This window comes from Camelus ferus, chromosome 21, assembly GCF_009834535.1.
Source record: "Camelus ferus isolate YT-003-E chromosome 21, BCGSAC_Cfer_1.0, whole genome shotgun sequence".
Taxonomy (NCBI): Eukaryota; Metazoa; Chordata; class Mammalia; order Artiodactyla; family Camelidae; genus Camelus; species Camelus ferus.
Window position 1 is genome coordinate 9036580 of NC_045716.1, and position 18497 is coordinate 9055076.

The window sequence follows — 18497 nt, forward strand, 5'->3', positions numbered from 1 at the left end:
CATGAGGTCCTGGGTTCAGTCCCCTGCACCTCCATTAAAAAATAAAGAAATTAATTTAAGAAAAAAGAGAATATCAGCATCATTTGGAAGTATGACATATATTTAATTCACCATGGTTAAAAATTGCCATTACCGAGGTTTCATTGAAATAAATTGTAGAATTTATTTCTGAGAAAATTCAATTTAAAAAGAGGGGAAAGGAAGCACATTTATAGTTGACTTCTCTTTCAAATAAGAAAATAAAAAGAGCAACTTATACCAAAGATTATATTACTGTTTAAGAAGTTTAAATCTTCTATCTTTTCCTTTGTTTATTCCACTGGTATTCAAAGAAAGAAACAGTACCTTATAGTTGCATCATTTTCCTTGCCAGTATCTGAGTGATAAGCTACTTGAGGCTGTGGTCTGGAATTGGACCTGGTCCTTCTGTGCATGGTGTGAAATGTGTTGAGCTGTGTGCGTGCTTGGCTTTATGCACTAGGCTGTTAGTAACAGGCTGCTGTTGCAGAGGGAGGCGAACACCCTGGCAGGCCAGTCACAGCCCCCACCACCACCTCCAAAATGGCCTGGAATGATCTCAAGTGAGCAGCTGAGCTTGGAACTGCACCAGGTGGAAAGGGAAATTGGGAAGAGAACCCGGGAGCTGAGTATGGTAAGTGTTACGGTGGGAAAAGAGAGGGAAGGTGAAAGGAAAGCCTCTGTGTAGTTGTGTCAGAACTTGTGGCTCTAGACTTCTAGAATCATCTCGAGCTATGGATTCATCACCCCAAGGCACTGCAGTGAATGATTAATACTTAGAATACGTGTCTTGAAGATGGGCCGCCTCCTTATTTTATCACTCCTCATTCCCTTTTTGGTTTGAGTGTGTTCTTTGTCTTAGTTTTCTGCATTACAAAAAACTTTCAGGGAAAACAAGGCAGTTATCTGGAAGTTACTAAATTTCTGTTAAACACACTGATTAAGGAAGCAAAGGGGATGGTGTTTTTTGCAACGTTATCATGTTATTCAAAGACGTATTACCAAATAACATTCTAGGTTTCATATCCATATTGAAGATGTATTTTTTTGACATGAGTAAGATGCTATCTAGAAATTCCTTCCTGTGGAATTGTGTCCATAGATGTGCTTAGGGTTTGTTTGATAGTGCATGAACATTCATATCAGTAATTTGAATCCTAGGGGATTAAACCATTCCCTCAGGTTGCATGGTAATTGATTTTTTTGTTGCATAATTTTCAAATTCTTTTTAAGCTAATAAATGGGGTATTTTGTTGTTCTGTTGTCAGTAAGTATATTATAGATACTTATTATGTTTTGACTTGCTTTTTCTGATCATCAGCTTTTCTGTGAGATCATCTTTTCCCATGTTAACTCTAGGCATTTTCCCCGTTGTTATCAGTACTCCATTATGTTTTTGTGTGTGTGTGTCTTTTAGTCTGCCTGTTTCTTTGGTCATTTTGCAAAATTAAAAATGATTTCTGGTTCATCATTTTGTGTTATATGTATCTGGTCTCTTTTCCATTAGCATCATTAAATAGAAGATAATTGAATTTATTTCCTTGTCTTTCAAAGGAGAACCAGTGTTCTCTGGACATGAAAAGCAAATTGAATACAAGTAAGCAAGCAGAAAATGGACAACCAGAACCACAAAATAAGGTTCCAGCTGAGGACCTTACATTGACATTCAGGTAAAGAACAGGACCTTTTCATAATCTTATCCAGTCATTACAGAAGTACTCTCATAAATACAATTTAATTTTTAAAATATCATTATTCTATATACACTGAGGAAAGAATATTTTTGCATAAATTTAGGAGTTAATGAAACTTATTTTAGACCAGACACAAGATTGAATTATCTGTTAATACTAAGAAAATGCCTAACAAATGAAATTTCCTGCTTCCATTTCCTTCTTCCCCTTGTTTTTTAATTGACTTAAAACCAGTGTTAACATATTGATGTATACCCTTCTGGTCTTTTTAAAGTATATAGGCATTTAATCTCTTTCACCCACTTACCCAGCACCCTTTCCCCCTGGTTTTTAATTTGGTCTATCCCGTGTCATCCATATTCTTCTGTGGGTATGGAAGAATACATATCGGCTATCGTGAACAACCCTGCAGTAAGGAGTATTATAGCTAATTCTTTGTTTGCAAATCTTGCAAATCTCTAAGTGTTTTGCAGCTTAGAGTGTGTTGAGGCTTTTGATGCATGTCCTGAGTTGCCCTCCTGATGATATGTAACAATTTCTAATGTCCTGTTGCTTTCAGGCTTAGGTTTTGGCTGTTTAAATCCATGCATAGTCATGAGTTCAAAATAATTTCTTACACTAGTAAACCTGCTAAAACATGAGGGTCAGCACTTTTTCTCAAAAGCCAGATAGTAAGTATTTAAAATTACGAGCCTTATCGTCTCTGTTGAAACTCTCCATTCTGCCATTGTAATGAGAAGGCAGCCATAGACAATATGTGAACATATGGGCAGGCGCTAGTAAAGTTCTGGTAAAACTTTATTTACAAAAACAGGCAGCTAGCTGGCCTTAGTTCGCTAGCCCCTATGCTAAAGCATGGATATAGAGCTGTAAATTAAAGTTTGAAATCCGTTCATGTATTTTCCATACTGCTAAAAGAAAGTCCCTGTTGGTTTTATTCTAGTAAATAATCATTTTTATCTCTCTCCTTTATAAAATTTCAATTCCTTTTTTTTTTTTTTAATGTTAACAGTGATGTGCCGAATGGATCAGCCTTGACACAAGAGAATATCAGCCTCCTATCAAACAAGACCAGCTCTCTGAACCTATCAGAGGACCCTGAGGGAGGAGGGGACAATAATGACTCCCAGAGATCAGGAGTTACACCCAGTTCTGCTCCCTAAAATGAGGAGTCCTACTTTTATCTTCTGCTCCTAACCAATCTGTGGGGCATAGGAGTAGGAGAATGGATAACTTCTAAACTTTTTCTCTGAGAATGGTCAGAGAAATCCAGAAGTACCGGAGGCAATGTGCACAAACACCACTACTAAAAACAAACCCTGCACATAGTTCACATTAATGCATTTTTTAATTTAAAAAAAAGAAAAAGAAAAAGAAAATTAGCAGTATCTGCAAGCAATTCAGATTAAATTTGTTTTTGTTCTGTGAATGAACTTTATTTTAATAACTTTGGACGCCTTGGATCCAGGGCTTTAAAAAAAAAAGAAGATATTATATATACACTCTGTTTGATTAATTGTATGATCTTAATGAAGTAGGTTTTTCTCGTATTTTGGTATTATTACATACCCAGTGTATAATTCCTTACACTCAGTCTTTTCCAGCTCTCATAACCCCATAAATCTACATACACAAAAAGCACCGGCCTTTCTAAGAATTCTGTGGTGCTTGAGAAACAGACAGTTATAGACTAGTTATTAGAAAATGTGCAGCAAACCATGCTGTTATTCGGAAACCATAATTTGCTTTCTCTTTCTGGGTCACACTAGCTTCATGTGTAGGTAGGTTTTCCATGTGGCATTAAAACTTTTTGTTGTTCAGGAGGGCTTTATTTCTTGGTTTTGTTTTTATTTCAGCTTTTCAGAGAGGTAATTGCCAATTAATTTTTGAAGTCCTCCTTTCCATATTATGGACTCTTTTCATTCTCTTAATGTAATCAGAAAGATGAGTCAATTTTTAGGTTGCTTGATTAGATTTAAATGGAGACTGTTTTAAGGATGAACTGTGATGTATTAACACTGAAAATACATGCTTGGTTTATTACCTATGTTGAGCTGATGGTTGGAAATCTAGAGCTGTGCTTCTCCAAGCTGAACTTTTGCTGAAATCGTAGACTGTTATAAAAACCAGGACAATCAACCATGTTTTAAAACTGCAACACTTGATTTGAACTTAAGATGAGCAGAGCCATATTTTTTCAATGAATGTTTTTGTTTTACTCTCAGAAACCAAAAGTATAAAATCCCTATATACTGGAGCCCTTGGCTTTCAAAGAGATTTGGCAAATAAGAACTGCTTGGATCTTGTGGGTAGTTTATGAATTGATGACTTGTTGCTGTTCAGAATCATTAGCACAAGTAGGTAGTAAGTACCTAGAAGTCCCTTTCTGTAGACTTGGCTTTACAGTATTGAAAAGGTTCTTCATGAAGATGTTGAAAAGAGTAAGGAGGGATTTTTATTATTTAGTTCTGCTGCACATATTCTGATGCCACATGTCTATACTGAACTAAGACCCTATAAAACATGTTTAATGGGGATTCTTTGATACAGTCACCTCCCTATCCCTGTTTGCCTGATTTTTTAAAAAATTTCACTTTCTGGATTATACTACTAAAACAGAAAGCACTGGTTATGTAATAAGTTACTGCATTGCTTTGGTTGGGTAAAAGCAAGAGTTTGTATTTTTCTTGTTTCTTGTTTTCTTAACCCTTGACTCCTGCTGAGGTCATAACAACCTCAGTCTAAGCTCTGTATCCATCATACTGTTAAATGAAACAAATGGGGGTGGGTGGGGGGAGGGTAACATAGTCCTGCCGTTGCCTACCAGTAGGAGAGTCCAAACAGAACACTCTTTTGAGTAGCAATTATTTAATTTGCCCAGTCAAGGCACCGTGTTTATATACTATTTCACATTGAATTTGATTATGCCCTACAGACCTGGCTGGTCAAGGATTTGATATACACATATTGGCTTGGGATTCGAGCTTTCTTTTTTATTTAAATAAAAATTTATATATATTATATATATACATATATACATAGCTATATCTGTATATATATTGGGTATGTTTTATGGATTTTTTCGCATGAGCGCAGCTGTTGCGATAAAATGACTGATTGGGAGGTAGAAGCACTGAATGAAGATGAGGCATTTTGTCAGTTATATCCATATTTTCTTTTTTGTTTTTTTTAAATACATTTTTTTGCCTTTTTTTTTTTTTTTTTTTTTTTTTTTTTTTTGCTTTAAAACCCTCTTACATTTACTCTTTAAATGCTTCTTGGATTTTTTGGGAGAAGGAGAGAAATTTAACGTCTGGCAGAGTCCCAAGATTTTTCATTTCTCTCTGTAACTATAAAAGGCAATGATACTCTTGGCCTCTAATCTTCTGTAGGCAGATTTGGGCAAATTATTTCTCCTTTGGACATGTTAGCTAATTCTTAAATTTTAGAAGCAGTTGGTTCAATTTGGAACTCAAAATGATTCTGTTATTGAAAAGGAATTTATGGGTATTGATTTTGTTGAAGCTTGGAATAAAAGTAAAATTCCATTTGGGGTATCTGTTGAAACCCCTAATAACTCAACTTCTGTAATTCTTATTTATTTCCTTCAGATACACTGATTCTTGCTTTCACCGTTTTGATTTTGTAAGCTAGGCAGGAACAGGGATTAACTTACATAGTGTTACTGTTCTGAATACAACCAGAGAAGCCACTGTTTTGAACTGATTTAAAATAGTCCCTGTCATGTTAGGTATTTTCATAGAGTGGGGATGGTGGGGGTGGGATCTCTTAAATTGTAGCCTTAATTCTAGCTGTACCTCTCTAAGTAGGGCCCCACACTCTGGAGGAAATCTGGTTGGGTTGAAAGGCAGAAGAAAGGTATATTCTCCCATTGTGCCTTTAACTTAACCTATTTTAAATTGGTTTCCCCGACTTACCTCATGAAAATTCTTACAACTTCCTAGTACTCACAAGCAGTTTTAGGAATTCGGTAAAACCTCCAAATTTGGCAGGTTTTTTCTTTGTTTTCTTCCTTTTCTGTGTGATATACCTTGTGATATCATAAGCTTGTAAGTGTAAATGGCCTGTTTGGGCAAAACTGCTTCACTCCTTAACTGCTTTTTTGTGAAAAATCTGTGAAAGACATTGATTTTTCTGGCTTTTAAAATTTTTCCTTTAGAGACAGTCAAAAGATGAAATCAGTCAGATAGGAAATAGTTTTTATGTTTGTTTTTTTTTTTTTTTACTTATTCAAATATTAATTTCTCCTGAAGATGACTGCTTTTCACTGAATTCAAAAGCAAGACTCAGCATCTCCGATGAACATGAACAGTTCTGAGAGGGTTTAAGGTAGGAGAAATAAGAGTTGTGTTCACTCTTGTTTGAGTAGCAAAACCAGAATTTTATTGCACCTAGGAATTTTAAGGAATTTTAAAGTACTTTTGACTTTTTCTTTCCTCATCGTTCTCTGGAAAAGTGTAGAACTGAGAATAAAATATCTAGATTCAGTTTTCTGACTTAAATGTATTTCTTTTGCCTTACTTATAAATATTGTCGTAAGTTCAATAGATAATTTGCAGAGGCTGTGGATAATTTACAGAGGCTAAAGTGACCAAAGATCCATTCCTTGCTACTTTCCTAATCAAAAGGAAAATCACTTACAAGTTTCTAGTAATACTCAGATAATAAGACACTATCTCAAATGCCAGCTACAAAATATTCAACTACTCAGAAATGTATAAAAATTTATTTGGTACAGCGTTCATGTGGTTGATTACCTTCTCCCATTTTATTTCCCTTCCCTTCTAGTCTTTCCCATGTATTTATTTTTGCCTAAAAGAAAAAATTGGTATGACTCTTAATTTGCTACCTTGAATATGTTTCTCCATCAGACTTTCCATAGATCTTCAGGGTTGGAGCTGAAAGTTCTTTTTATTTTTTCTGGCCCTTTTCTATCTTGCAAGTTGCCCTTGATTTACCCACTGCCCTCCCCAATCTGCAACAGTGACAGTTTGCTGCCTCAAAACAGAGCATTCAAATGAATTCGCTTAGCCAATAACTTCTGTGAAGTTGCCTTTTCTAATGGTGTTATTACTCAGTGATGCACAAATGTGGTATTTGCCCTACTGGTAGGCAAACCAAGGTCTGGTTAGGAACGGTAACCTGCTGTTTTCTTTAAAGGAGAGCCAAAGACTTGTGCTTTACTCTGTTTTGGTTTGAGAGGAAATAGTAGCCATTTTGATTGTGAAACCTTTTAGTATCTGTGAGTTGATTGTACTGTGTGCAAGTAGATTTATCTAAAGTTAACTGTTGAAGTTAACTGGCCTTACAAAATGTAAGAGTAATGAAAATTCATCAGTTTCTCTAAACCAGTGAATGTCATCTTTTACGATATTGTGTATAAGCAGTCCCTCCTACCTTTTGCTGAGATTCTCTTGTCATGATAGCATCCTTTGTTTTTGTTATTTAACTTCTGCCTATAGGAAAATCTACTGTCACTATGGTCAAGTCATGGGACTGAGTAAAAGAATTCATCAGCATGTGATTGGTGAGAAATAATTAAGTCAGTATATGTTGGATTATATTCAGATTCAGAGAAAAATTGACTCATTTTCACTAAGGAGTACTCAGTTGCTATTGCCTATAAACAAATGGTGACGGATGCATCTTTTTCGACTTTCCTTTTGCTCATTTTAAAGAATATAGAAAATCTGTCTGTAAAAAGCATCTGTAATGATTTATATTTCTCATTAAAAGGAAAGGCCCAGTGACTTTTTAGGGGAAATTAATAACCTGCCTGGAAATTTAACTTCAGTGTTTACTTAGATTTTTACCTTAAAAGAGTCCAATTGTGTTTATTTTTTATTGGTGATATACAGTTACAATGTTTGCAAGGTGATCTCCTCCCTGAAAAAAACCTACCTATCCTTTTAGATAAAAATTAGAGCTACTAAACGAAAGCAGATTTCACTTTCCACTTTAGGGGTTAGACAGCAAGCAGTCTCTGCTGTCACCAGCTACCTGACTGCCCATTTTGCTGGTCCACTCTCATAACTCTCTACCTTGGGCAACTCTGATTTTTATATTTATTTGTTGCTTCAGCTCAACTTTACAAAATTTTCCTGCTGAAATTACTTATTGGGAGTTCTAAATGGATTGCAGTTAGTATTTTTAAAAAATTCTTATTTCAACTATTCTGAGCCACTTGAAAAAGGTACTGTTAATTGTAGTAAATGCCAACTAAAGATTTGGTCCTTAAGATTCCATTTCTTTGACTGTTAGAAATGTTGTAACATATTATATTCTAATTCGTAAGTAATACTAGCTATGACGTTAATGAAAAATGAAAAATAGGAAACTACCACCACCAAGAGGAAGTAACACCGCTAAGTAATAAATGTGTTCCCAGGGGGTGGACCTTCAACCATGCACTGAACAAGCAGGTAAAGAGCCCTTTGAAATCCTATTGTGGCAAAGGAGCTTTATCTCACCACTGGAATCCTTATTTTCAGGGCCTCTGAATTTTCAGCGAAACACTGAATTTTCCCTAAACTTTATTCCCAAGCGGAACATCCCTAGAGTAACAACCTTTATTTTCACACACACACACACAAATAAAGCACGTTATTGTGAAAAAGAGAGAGAACTTAAAATACGCTTCAAGACAATATTGTGTCCAAAAATGTGTAGTTGGAAAAGTAAAATCCTGTGGAGCTTGTTAGCCTAATTGTATGTTATATACCAGATAAGGTGACTTACTTTCTTATATTCAGGTCTCACATTTCTAGCTAGGGTTTTTTGTGTGTGTGATTTTTTTGTTTTTTGTTTGTTTGTTTTTGTTTTTAATTTAATCTCTAGACAGAGCTCACAAGTCTTTGGCATCCATTCTAGGTTGTACACTCAGAGTCATCTTATAACTGGAAACTGTCAGGTGGCCCCCTACCCCAACCCCAGCTGGTGTACGAAAGGGTCAAGAAAAGAATGGAAACAAACCATTGGGTGGATAATTGGTAGCCCTTTTTTTTTTTTTTTCTGGACTGATTTTTAAAAATCACCATTTATTAGCATAATCTCTCTCCACTGATTGGCTGCCATTCTCACAATAATACATCTGAACCACCCTGTAAACTGTCCCGCTGATTTCAAGGCATTTTCAGCTTTTGCTTATCATTTTTACGTCCTCTGTTCAACTAAAACGTTCTGAGAGCTGCTTTTTCCAGGTATATTGCCTAGATCTCCTTTACATTCCCCCCCCCCCCCCCCCCCCCGTTTCATCCTTTCTCTTCTTTCCACTTTCTGGGAATGAAAAGAAAAAGGGCTTTTTTTTTTTTTAATTGTATTCATTGATCCATTGGCCCCATTATCTTAACTTTATGATCAGTCTATAACTTGCGGGAACAAGAGAAATGGATAGAGTGAATTCAGATAATGAACAAAACCTTTCACCCACTTAAACATTTTCCAGTTGTGAGATTCCTCTTCTTGTGTGTGGTCTCTTCCCCACGTTACTCCTCTTACCCTTTTCCCCTGACGATGGTCAATTTGGTCTTTAGGCTCATACCAGTCTCCCGGAGACATTCTGCAGTCATTATCACCTTTTTGGGTGGATTTTATTTTGTTTTATTTTGTGGGGTTTTTTGTTTTTTGTTTAGTAACTTTTTAACATTGATGCATATTTGCTTGGAATAGAGCTTGTGTAATTTACCAATCGTATTGATTGTATGATTGTGCCCTGCAGAGGTATATTTAACAAGACAAAAATAATCTAGGTTAATAAAGGAGCCCATGAGATTTGAGTCAGAGGTTATAAGTAACTTCATGAAATCACTTATAGTTTTAATAGTGAGAATTTGTATCTTCTGTTCTTATAAATTAGTGCTAGACAAAATACCATTTTTAACAGTTTTCTTGCATTCCTACTTTTTTCCTTGCCTTAGCTCCCTCTTCTTTATCGCCTGCCTCTCCCCACCTATTCAGAAATTAAAGTATTGAACCTTAACGGGACAACTGCTTTTTAAATTGCTGAAGTTTGTGAAATTTTACTTTTTCCAAGTGTTTCCAACTTTTCTTTAAAAAGTGAAGACAGATAATGGGTTGGAATTTCACAAGCTGTGTATAATTCCTTTGCACCAGGCAAACTGTGAGATCTTATTTGAAGACTGTCTTTTGAGAGTTCTTTTGGAATAGGAAAAAAAAAAGAATCCTGTTTGATACAGACCATTTTCCTCTCTTTTTAAAATCTGTTTATATTTCCAGTTTTTAAACAGCTTTTTGAAAAGTGAGGTGGAAAAAAATAATAGTAGGAAGATGTTTAGTGCAGAAAAACTCTGGGTCAGAATAAGCACACATTCTGCTTGTTGCAGGGTGTTGAGAGGAGGAGGCCCATCTTTTTCAATTTTGTATTATCTGTGTGCATGTTGTTTATATCAAAGATGCCACACTTTGTTAAAATGCTATTCCTTTCTTGATTATCTTGGAAACTGACTCAGCCTCATGTTGCTCCTAGTTAGTGTTTAAGGCTCCCATGAGTTGCAGATAAAAGGACTATTTTAACAAGTAGAAGGAGGTGATTCACCTTTTGGTTTGTAAATATATGGAAGCGTCTACAAGGTCTTTATCTGCTTTCTGTCAGCATTTATATTAAATGATAAATTAATGAGGAGAAACTCGCAGTCTTTTTTGTAAATGAGTCTGTGCCATCTTATTCTATCCTTGGGATTGTTTTTTTACGCCTTTTTTTTTTTTTTTTATGAACTTGTGTCTGTTTACTTTTTAGGTGAGAAATAGGGAAGTAGGTAATGTGCATAAGCAAACACATTACTTAGAGTAGCCAGTTTTATACATAGAGCAGAAATTAGCCTGACCTTATTACACACACTGCGGTTCAGAGTCCATTTCTTATATAGTGATTGAACGTTAGGAGTGAAGACAGCATCCAAAGTTCTGGTTTTTATGGATTTTCTTAAAATCAGGAACTTTTTATGCTTAGTAAGCAACACAGCCTTGCTCTGGGTACCTCCCTGACACAAATATTTTTTGTCTTTCCATTCTTACTCATTTTTCCTAATTATCTTGAAATAAATCCCCAGCCATTAGTCATTCCTTGCAATTACAAGGTTTTTCTCTTAGAGACCTCTGTAAAATACACCTTAGCATGAAGAAGAAAAAGGGAGAGGGGAGAGGACTAGTCTAGATTTAGAGGAACTTTAGAGATTAAAAAAATGCAAATGCAACATACAGACTTTGGATCCTAATTCCAAAAAACCAAACACACAAAGGCATTTTTTATATAATTATGGGAATTTGATTATGTTTTGAGTATTAAAGCCAAGGAATGACATTTTTATTCAGTGTCATAATAGCAACATTGTTACATAAGAAAATGTCCATATTTTTTAAAGATGCATAAATGACAATGGCTGGAGTTTCCTTTAAAATAACTAAATATTTTTTAAAGGAAAATAATACACATTGCCAATGAATAAACATTACTACTACCGTCAGTTAGCAGTTAGGTGTCCAGTGGTACCATATCTGACCTCAAGGGAAAGGGCCACAGTAAAAAAAAAAGGTCAGAAGGTATGAAGGATGGTAACTACTGCAACCATTCTTGAATGTCATAAAATCTAGAGTGGGAGTTCCCAAACCAGACCTGCTGTCTTTACCACTTACCTAGGCCTACCCTGCTTAAAAGCAATAGGGTGCTTTCTGACCTCTGACACTGAGACTCATTGATTAATGTGAGTGTGTTTTTTGTGAGCATTAGCACTTCAATCCCAGTAACCAGCTAAGTGGCAGTGATCAGTTAGTAAATCCATCTGCTTCCCAACATGGGGGCTTATTTAGTTAATGGCTGCCACCCTTACTTGGAACACTTAGCACATCAAAAGTGAACCGTCAACTACTCACTGAACACTTAAACTCCAATATTTACTAAAGCAGTTTACTGAGTACTCCCCATGTGACACAACACTGAAGGACAAAGAGGAAATACTCTCTACCCTCATGGAGCTTAGACTCCAGTTACAGAACTTGACGTGTGTACAGTTTAAGGATGGGTACCAATCATACACAAAACACTAGACAGAATTACCAAAGGATTACTGTCAACCACAATTATCCTCCGAAGAGAAGAGCACGGAGCTGTGAGACTTACACAAAGAAGACTTAACCTTGCCTGGCTGGGCAGCAAAGACTTTCCTGAGGAAGCGGCATTGAAGGTAAGACTTGAAGAAAGGGTTTGGGGGTGGGGAGGTAGGACAAGAGACTCCTAGTCAGAGAAAACAAGATGTGTGAACTCTGCAAAAGAAGGACTGTGTTATGGAAATTGGAAGGTCACTGGGACCAAAGCAGAGGGAATGAGACAGTGGTTTTAGATGAGGCAGAGCCAGAGCCCAGAGGCCTGCAGACCACACTAAGGTGTTTAGATTTTATTCTGAAAGTCAAAGGAATCCAAAGAAGGCTTGTGAGCAGGGCAATGAAGGGATCACATTTGTGTGTCTGCGCACATTTATTGGATAGCTTCTACGTCAGTGCTTCTCAAACCTAATGTGCACACAGCTCAGCGGGGGCTCTTCATACAGCGCAGGCACTGTTTCAGCACGTCAGAGTGGGGCCGAGATGACTAACATGCTCCCAGGTGACGCCGGGACTGTTCGCCCAAAGACCACACTTGTGAGTGGTGGGGTTCTTTCTACATGATGGGCAGTTTTAGAAGCAGAAAGGTCCAGTCTCTGCCCATCAGACTTAAATGTTAGTCGAATGAATGAGATGTAAGACATAATTAGCACTGCCTAGACTGCTTAAAGGAAAACGTGCGAGGCCGGAGAAAAAAGATGACTCAGGAAAGGGTTTACACCCAAATAGTTGATCCTGAAAGGTACAGAAGGATTGATAATGACAAACCAGGAGGGGAGCGGAGACTCCAAGCCTGGGAGCACATACACAAAATCACAAAGGAATGTCACCTGGCATGGAACTTGGAGGAATTGGGGATGACTAGAAAAGTTAGGCTGAGGCCAGGTCTTGGAAAGCTTTATGTACCATTCTGAGGTGTTGTGATTTTATCCCGTAGCAATTAAAAACCAGGAAAGATTTTAACCCTGAGAGTGATGTGATGATTGTGATTTGAAGTGGAACAGTGCTCAGTTTGCAGTAGACTTACAACAAGCGGTGAGGGCCTGCACCAGGACGGTGGAAATGAAGAGGAGGGGAGGTGCTTCTAAGACAGTGTTTAACTGAGCCACAACTTGAGAACAGCACAAGCATGACTGACATTTCTAAACACCCAAACGGGTGCCATCAAACATGCTGCCGAAGTCAGCTGTGTCCCATTATTCCCCTCACCAAGGTCTGCTCCTATATTACGAGGTAAAAGGGGGGAAATTACCTCTGCAGTATCAAAGCCCTTAAAATACTCAGTTTCCGGGAAAACCTACAGTCACTTCAGTTTATCATCACCTTCCAAGTCCAAAAATGTTCAGGTTATTATGATCTAAAAAGTGCCCTCTGATTTCCCTCATTCCCTACGCTTGTCCTTGTCATCATCTCACGGGGCATTTTGTTATCCTGACAACAAGGTAGGCAACCTGATGAACACCTGGACGCAGAGCGTGCGTCAGGCTGCCTCTCCAGAGTGGGCTAGCTCGTTTCCCCGTGAGCAGATCACAGGTTCTGTGTCCCTGGTTGGCTGAACCGCCAAAGCCACCCACAATGTGATTCCTGACCCTTCTTTCTCTTCAGAGAAACCCAAGCGACATCTGTTGGTTTTCAGCATTGGCCATCAGGGAAGGGCCTGAAACCAACTATGTCCTGATGGGATAAAAGCTGCCAAGCTGCACTCATTCCAAGACCTTCATTTCCACCTCAACCATCAAATGGACTTGGTCACACTTGTGAGAGCAGCTGTTGGCAGAGGTGGGTAGGAGACACCAGTCATGTGATTGACCTGTGCTTGTCGAAACAGACACCCTTGGCCTTAGCTTTACTATGAGTTTCTTCTTGTTGCTTCTTTTTCTGTCCAACTCATCCCCTATCTCTCCAGGAAACTTTCTCCCACTATCTCTGCCTCTGCTGTCTTCCCAGTTTCTCTTTCCACCTACAACGTCCTGAACTAATGTAGAAGCAGTGAGCTTTGACTCCACGCAACTCTGTCTGGCTCAGCCTCCCAAGAATACCCTTGTCTGATAATTTTGTTCATACAAGGTGTCAATCCCTCTGGATGAGTGAACATTTTTACTTGATAATCTTAACTTTCCATTTGGGAGGAATTTAAAGTATTTTCTTGTTAATAAGTCAGCAAAACTACTCTGAACCTGGGTTTCTTTAAACACAAATATTTATAGAGTACCTGGTACATTCAACACCCAGTGGCATGCGCACTGGGCATGATCCATAATATTTGTTGTTTTGATTTGGTTTCCCTGAAATCAAAACTGAACTGACAGTTGTGAGAATTTGGATAAATTTCAGTAAGATGCTTTGAGAATCTACCTGAAAGCTGTCAAGTGATAATGCAGGATTTATTTTGATAAACTTTTTTCACCTTAATTAAAATGTCATAACCACTGGGTAAACTAGAAACCCAGGAGAGTTGGAGGTGACTATTTTTTTGTACTAGATGTTTTGCCAAATTTCTGTGGAAGAGTTAAGCTTTGAGTTAGTTACTCAGTAACCACGGCAGGAGGTCAGCTCCACTGTTTGTTCTCTGCCAAGGTCTTATTCTTGGATGCAAAGAAAAGAACAGAACAGCCCAGGGTATGAGGCAATGGCGAGGACCAACTGAATTACCCACTAACAGGAGTTCCTACTGAGCTAGAGGCCGGGCTAGTGAAAGAGGAATTTTTTATTTTATTACTGACCTTACAGGAAATATTTTTAAAGAGAGGGTGATCGAATGCTGCATTCTTTCTTCTCCATGGCTCCTCAGACTTACTCCTAGCACAGCAAAGAGCAGAGACCCTCTGAGCTCCTTCTAACCTTTCCACTCAGAATAGAGAGAAATAGTGCAAAATTGTATCTGATGAACGTTCTTAAGTCTGTCTCCAGTTTCAGAAATGGTTAGACGTTTCCATGAAGAATTTGACTTTAAAATACACCATTATTAAAACACTACAGAAGACCAACAACTCTGTGTATGTGCATAGAGACAGAGAGAGAGAGAGACCCAGATGAGTATGTCTAGCGTACAAGCTGTTTCTTCCTCCTCAAACGAGTCTAAAGTGAACCAAGAGGAAAGGGATTCAGGGTCACCACAATCTAGACAGAGAAAACCAACAGGAGGTGTATGCAATGAGAACCACAGGCTAGGATGGTACTAAAGGCTCCAAAAAACCAACTGAAACTCTCATTTGGAATGTGCATCAAAGACAAATGCTTTCTAACAAAAGGAACAGGTGGCAGTCCCTGAATTTGTTTCTGGTTCCTGGATTTTAAGGGGATCCTGAGGAGAAGTTGACAGACTACCCAGAGGAGAAGAACTAGATGGTGACGTATCATAAACCCTGCCCCAAGAAGAACAATTGGACACTGTGATTTTTAACCTGGGAACACAGGGATATTTCTTTCTTAGTTATCATGTAGGAGCCCAAGACTTGTGAGCTAGGCAGACAAGGGTTTGGATCTCAGCTTTGCTAGCTTTGTAATTTGGGGCAAGTTCTTAACCCTTGTAAATAGCAGTTTTCTCATCTGTAACCTGGGCATAATATCTTCTTGGTAGAGCTGACAAGAGAATTATATGAGCTAATGCCTGTAAAGCACTTACCATAGACCCTGGTGTTTTATATAGTAAGTGTTTTTAAATGGCATCTATTATTATGATCATATTTAAAGATTTTGACCTAAGCTAATGTGAAATAGTAGTCAAATTTTAGGCAATGGAATATTATACAGTCATTAGAAATTATTTTTCCAGGCAGGGCACACCTAAACACCTCTGTTCCCCCTGCAGACACTGCCCTGTGCTTCTCTCATTCTTTTCTCCTTTGTCACCAGCCAGGGGCTCAGGCTGCGTCTGGTTCCCCTTTCTGTGCTGCCATCACCCTTGCATCCTACCATGGTGCCCCTCTCTCCGTAAGCCTCTGTGCAACAACACTGACATGCTTTTTGCTCACAAAGTTAAGATCTTTTTGAGGAGGTGATACACTCACATGTTCAAAAATAGGAAACTAAATAAGAAGGTACATATTAACAGGTGTCACTCCCACCTCTGTCTGTCCACACCTACCCGTCATCCCCACGTTGTGATACAGAAGGTAGCATGCTATAAACACTGCTCTGCAGCTCGCTTTTTTCTGCTTAGTTATCCTAGAGATCCTTCCGTATCAGCACATGGAGAACAGCCTCCTTCCAACGGCGGAGGGCGTGGTTTTCCATTACAGGGGTGTACTTGATTCAACTAGTCCCCTACAAGTGGCAGTTGTTTCTAATATTTTACTATTACAAGTCAGGTTACAATTGGTAACTTCATTTATACCCTTGCAGATATGTCTATAGGATACACTTCCTGAAGTATGATTTCCAGCTCAAAGAGTAAGTTCATTTGAAATTTTCGTGTCGCCAAATTTCCCTTCAAAACGTAGCATTCTGCACTCCCACTAGCAATGGATGAAAGGACCTATTTCCTCACACCCTAGCAAGAGAGTGTGTTGTCCAACGTCGTTAATCCCTGTGAGTTCTAATGGTTTCAATGACAGTCCTTTTTAAGGAATCAGATGGGAAATGACAGGAAAAGAACAGTGTTTTAAAAGTCTTGCAACGGGGTCACGGAGGAATGCTAAAATTAGCAGGTGAAAGTTTGATGAAAAACAATATGCTTTTCATACTCTCAAAGTATCTTCCCACAGAAAACTTATTTAATAAAAAGGGAAATATTGTCATGTTACAGCAGAGAAGGAAACTCGACAGTCACAATCTTAGCCAAGTAATCAAAATTAACATCACCAGTAATGGGACAAACTGACACCATATGCCTCCTGATAGGATGCACTGAGAAGGATGCAGTATTATTTCTGTAGTATTCCTACTAAAAAAAAGTGTAACTTGAATCTAATCCTGAGGAAAACTCAGATATACACAAATTGAGAGGCATTCTTTGAAAATAATTTGCTCCTGCTCTTAAAAAATGCCACAGTCATGAGAGACAAAGAAAAGAGAGCAACTATTCCAAACCAGAGGAGACGAAAGAGACATGACAATGAAATGCAATGTGTGATCTTGGACCAGGAATAGCGGGGAGAAAGATTTTTTTGGCTATAAATCAATGTTTCCCAAAGTGTGGTCCAGACACCCCAGGGGGTCCCCAAGACCTTCCAATGTGTGCATGAAGTCAAAACTATTTTAATATAAACTATTTAAATAATATTTAGATGTTATTTAGCAAAACTATAAAGGGATACTGAGGCCAAAAAGTGTGAGAACCACTACCATAAAGAACAGTGGTAGGACAATTGGCAAACTTAGAATACGGTTTATGGACTTGAGAACAGTACTAAATCAATGTCAGTTTTTGGTCTTTGACCACATACTGTGATCTTGTAAGGGGATGTCTTTGTTTTTAGGAACCTCACACTACGTAGGTGTAAAAAGGCATCGTATCTGCAAATTACTCTCAAAGAGTATGGAAAAATAATATGTTAGAGAGAGGGGGAAGAGAGGAATATGAAACACAAAGCAAATGTGGCAAAATGTTAATGTGAACATTTGGTGAATTGGGAAGGGTATACAAGAATACTTTGTGCTGTTTTTGTAACTTTTCTATTAATCTGAAATTAGTTTAAAATTAAAAATGACTTAGGTCTTAGTCTTGCAAATTTCTTACAACATTTTTACCTCCTGATCTCCTTCCCCTCCCCTGCTCCCAGCTCCATGGACCAGACCCCTCTGTCTGCCCGTCCCCTTCCCAATACACACTTCAGTCGTAGGACCAGTAGCATTGATGGGGATGTTTATCTTCATGTCACATCCCCGGGCCCAGCACCAACCATGCCTGGTACATTTAGGCATTTACTAAATATTTGTTAATTAAATGATCATATGGCTCAATGAACTAATGAAAAGAAAATTAAACCCAGCCCCTGATGGCAGCTCTTCACGACCTGGCCGGGTGCTATCTGCAGCCTTGTCTCTTTCCCTGCAAGTGCTCACCAGGACCCCCCTGCCTCGTGCAGGGTCCCCTCATCTGCCCTCCACCAAGGACTTTCTTTACAAGCACAAGACTCACAACTCCTACAATCTGAAACAACAGGTCTAAACAGCACGTTCCCATCTCAGAATCTTTTTATTTCCTGTTTCTTCTACGTGGAAAGTTCTTCGCGAATGTATTTATGTGTTTCCCTCCCTCATTTCATTCTGGTGCCTTAATGTCAGTTCATTAGGGAGGCCTTTCCTTCTGTCCTTCCTAAAACGGTAACTTCCCTACCTCCTCCCATCACTTTCTGTTCCCCTGCCTTATGGTATTTTTCTCTGTGGCCCTTATTAAAACCTGACTGACATGTTATAGATTTATTTGCTTATTACATATTGATTCTTTGTGTGATGGCTGCATGTCTTCGTGCCTGGAGGTCCAGGGTCCTAGAACAGTGCCTGCTGACGCTGGTCGTGCCCTTGTGTTTACTGAACACAAGTGGTTGAGCGGGAGACTTTCCAGTTGTCTTCAATCTGGAGTGACAAGGAGCCTCTGACTATTCTGGGGCTTTTTAGGACAGTTGTGGGTTCGTTACCAGGTGTGGGTTCTGGCCGGCAGAAGTCCCACTGAGACGAAATGAATTACTCAAGACTCTGTGGAAA

The 18497-nt window shown here is 38.4% G+C and overlaps 1 protein-coding gene across 5 annotated transcripts in view; it reads left to right on the forward strand.

The window, feature by feature from the left end:
* The window catches only part of RC3H1 (ring finger and CCCH-type domains 1), a 69480-nt gene extending 59102 nt beyond the window's left edge, over window positions 1-10378 (forward strand). For 2 of the 5 annotated variants that reach the window (XM_032463704.1, XM_006172565.3), the window contains 3 exons: window positions 482-652; window positions 1573-1688; window positions 2725-10378. In XM_032463704.1, the coding sequence (XP_032319595.1) occupies window positions 482-652; window positions 1573-1688; window positions 2725-2875 (438 nt within the window). In that variant the 3' untranslated portion in view covers window positions 2876-10378. The remainder of the gene's footprint in view (window positions 1-481; window positions 653-1572; window positions 1689-2724) is intronic. The other 3 variants (XM_032463703.1, XM_032463702.1, XM_006172566.3) reach the window with 2 other exon arrangements.
* The last annotated feature ends 8119 nt before the right edge of the window (window positions 10379-18497 follow it).